This window comes from Cariama cristata, unplaced genomic scaffold (assembly GCF_000690535.1).
Source record: "Cariama cristata isolate BGI_N322 unplaced genomic scaffold, ASM69053v1 scaffold2180, whole genome shotgun sequence".
Classification (NCBI taxonomy): domain Eukaryota; kingdom Metazoa; phylum Chordata; class Aves; order Cariamiformes; family Cariamidae; genus Cariama; species Cariama cristata.
Window position 1 is genome coordinate 56,931 of NW_009596182.1, and position 3,370 is coordinate 60,300.

The following is a 3,370-nucleotide window of genomic DNA, read 5'->3' on the forward strand; positions in this document are numbered from 1 at the left end:
GTATGCAAGGCAAAGGACATGAAAAACTGATGGTCACTAAGTGAGTAATAATGCAAGTGGTGCATAACATTTGTGAACATTATCTGGAACACAAGGAATGTTTTTATAGTCCAGAAGAGAGAGTTGTTAAATAAAGGATATGTACTGTTCTAGGAATGCCTTGTTATACAGAAAAAGCTAAGCAGTTTTCTTCTCTGGAATCTGTTTATATTTTATCTTTAATTCACTAAGATGTTTCCTTTTCTAAATACTGTCTTTGCTCAGCTGCAATGCCCTTACAAGTATAGACTTGAAAATCTTTATTCCCCAAGTATCTCAAACATCTGACACACCAACTATCAGGAGAAGAAAGTTTTACCTTCTCTTTCTTAACAGCCTGTCTGTGATAAAGCTTACCCTGAGCTTGGTCCCCCTACAGTAACACTGAATCATGCAAACTGCTAAACTTCTTCCATCTAATTATTTCTGTTTGACCAGTCTTACCCTTGGTGTGACAAGTCACATCAATGCAAGAGGTAACGTCAGTTTTAAACAAACACAAATTAAAAAATTTGATCTAGCTCTCTGCTGACTCAGCCCTGCTTCCAGTTGTGAGAAAATCACAGTTCTGGAAGACTTTGCCTGTCACATGCCAGCACCTTCAGACATTCCCTGAAGAACTTTAGTCTCCCTGACTTCATGTTTGTGAGCAAAGATCAGCCAAGAAACCATGAAGTAGAGAGTTCAAAAGTTGTTTTAGTTTTTCAGATCAATGAGCTGCATATAACCTAGGGATGAAGCCATTGCCCTGCTGCTAAACATTTGTTTGTTTTGTGAAATCGCCATATGACTGTCATATGGATGGAGGAATAGGGTGTTTTCCATTGACTACCTCAAGCGTGTTTCTCATTTTGGCAAAAAGTGATGCTTCCTGCAATTATCACAAGATCAAAGAATCACCACTCAGAAATAGACGGAAAAACACCATAAATAAAATAGCTGTGTTCCCTTAATAGTTAGATGCAAAAATTAGAGAGGATAGACCAAGGATTTATTGGTCTTATCCCATAGTATGATGGAAGACAATGTGTCACTACACTGTGAATCCTTGCATCTTATAACTTGTAGCCTCAAGCCCTAAAAAGGTAAATACCTTCACAGCCATAAAATTAGAGTCTGGTGTTCTCAGCCCTAAAGGGAAAAAAAAGAGAGACTTTTCCCTCTTAAGACACTCTGAATCAGTTATGGTTCATGCTGCTACAGAAGAGAAGTGTTCATTGTTCTATTCGAAGGAAGTTTTGCAGGCTCATTCTAAGTTGCAAGTCCACATTGCCAAAATGCCCTAATAATCAGTCCTTGTGGTTTCAGTCTTGCAAGGCAAGGATGCAGAAACTGAACTTCCCTCTTACCCATACACAGTTTTTCCATTTCAGCTCACAGAAATTAAGCAGGAACCTTGGGAACCTTAACTTCACTTTACTTCACGAACTGCTAGCATCTTTGCTGTACTATTTTGCAAACAGGACTTAGACCTTTGGGAACATCACTTTGTCACCTTTCATCATTACCGAGTGCATTCAAAAAGCTCCAGGCAATAAAGTGAAAATTATATTTTTTGCATCAGCACTTTATTGTAGAGCTTACCATACTTTATCATAGAGCCCAGCAACCCTTGCTTGTCAAAAAGAGTCTGTTGCTAGATTTTCACCAAATAATTTACTTGCTTCCTGATCCCTTTGGAACTACAAAAGCATTTGGAGGTCAGTCTCCAAGGAAAAAAGTGCCTAACATCAAAAATAACACTGAAATAACAGTATTTTAGCTGTATGGACATTGAAATCTTTTCCTACAAGCTTACCTTCTTGCTGTAGGGTATTTCAACAGAGAGAAGTATTTCTTCAGGTTTAACTATTGTCTTTCTGTATCCAGTGAAAAACTTCTCATCCATCGTGACAGTCCTTTTGCCCTCTGCAGAGCAAGGAGAGCTCAATAGTGGATTAGTAACTTGAAATGAAGAACGGCAATAGTACATGTGAAAGAGCCTTCAGCCTACACAAATCACTCTTGATATATCAGTTTTCATTTTTCCACTCTCTTTCACCAAATCAGGAAGGATTTTATCAGATTTATTTTGGTCCTTATGGAATCTATGACAGCTTCTGCCTACATATAAAGTTTTATTTGCACAGGAAGTAATCAGAGACCTCCCTCCTCCTTTATCTAATTAAAGCTGAGCCTCCAGGTGAACAAGTTTCCAACATCCCAATGTAATTTCCTTTTTCTCCTTTCCTTAGCCTGCACACAAACCAGGACACGAGAAAGTCACTGATCAGACTTCCTCACTTACTTCAAGGATCCTATTTCAAAAGAATTCTTCCTAAGAGAAAATACAAATTGAGACATTTGGCTTTCTTCATAGAAAAAAACAAAACAAGTTTCAAACTTTATCTGAAAAATCCACAAGGGTCAAAGTATGATAATGACAGAAACAATTTTATGCCTATTCTTTTTCATGAATAGACATCTTCAACCAGCTCTTCACAAGGACTTGTCTGTAAGTACATACACAGTACCAGAGATTCATTCTGGCACAGAAGTTCAAAATTTTTAGGAAGCCGACCTTAGGCATAGCCTTAGGACTTCAGCCTCAAAAAGGGCAAAACCCCTGAAGACTCAGACTAAGCGTATTTTATGTAATGTTAACTTCCTAACCTAACAATCCATGGCAGAAGACTGTTGACTATCTCACTCAGCTCAGTGCCACAAGGAAACATAACTTACCATTTGATACCAGAGTCAGTTTGCTTCCACTTGCCATTAACACCGGATTTAAGTCAGAAATTGGGCTTGCTGTCATTATGTTCCCACCAAGAGCCTAGAGTGATAATACATGCATCAGATAAATATTAAAAAACCTGAAGATACAGCCATAGCATCTTGTAATCCTGCTTTACTCTATACACAATGCACTAGAGGTTAGCTCTGCTTGGGTTTGCTTTGATAAATTCTTTTTGCTCACTCAGCAATTTTAGGCCTTTAACGAAATGAGAAAACACAAAACTCATGGAATCAGTTGCTGTCCCAGTCAATACTAATGATTGCCTGAAACAATTTTAGGAACAGCCTTTGTGTAATGCATCAAAACTACCTTATGCCCAACAATGCCAAAATTCAATCACTGTAGCTGTAATTAAGGGAAGACCCACGAAAGTATAGAGCATCTTTTCAGTATCATTCAGGAACCCATATTTTTTGGCTGCAATACAAATGTATGGCACAGTATCTTGTGGAACAAAATTTTGTGTTTGTTAGGTTGGTTCATCTGCTTGCTTGATTTTTTTTTTCTTTTATTATATGGAGTTCGAACACACCAAACCCACCTCCTCTTTCC

At 38.0% G+C, this 3,370-nt stretch overlaps 1 protein-coding gene across 2 annotated transcripts in view; it reads right to left on the reverse strand.

The window, feature by feature from the left end:
* Window positions 1–3,370, reverse strand: part of XDH (xanthine dehydrogenase) — a 51,766-nt gene that overhangs the window by 27,125 nt on the left and 21,271 nt on the right. For both annotated transcript variants that reach the window (XM_009704857.1, XM_009704865.1), the window contains 2 exons: window positions 2,761–2,854; window positions 1,838–1,947 (listed from right to left, as the gene is read on the reverse strand). In XM_009704857.1, the coding sequence (XP_009703159.1) occupies window positions 1,838–1,947; window positions 2,761–2,854 (204 nt within the window). The remainder of the gene's footprint in view (window positions 1–1,837; window positions 1,948–2,760; window positions 2,855–3,370) is intronic.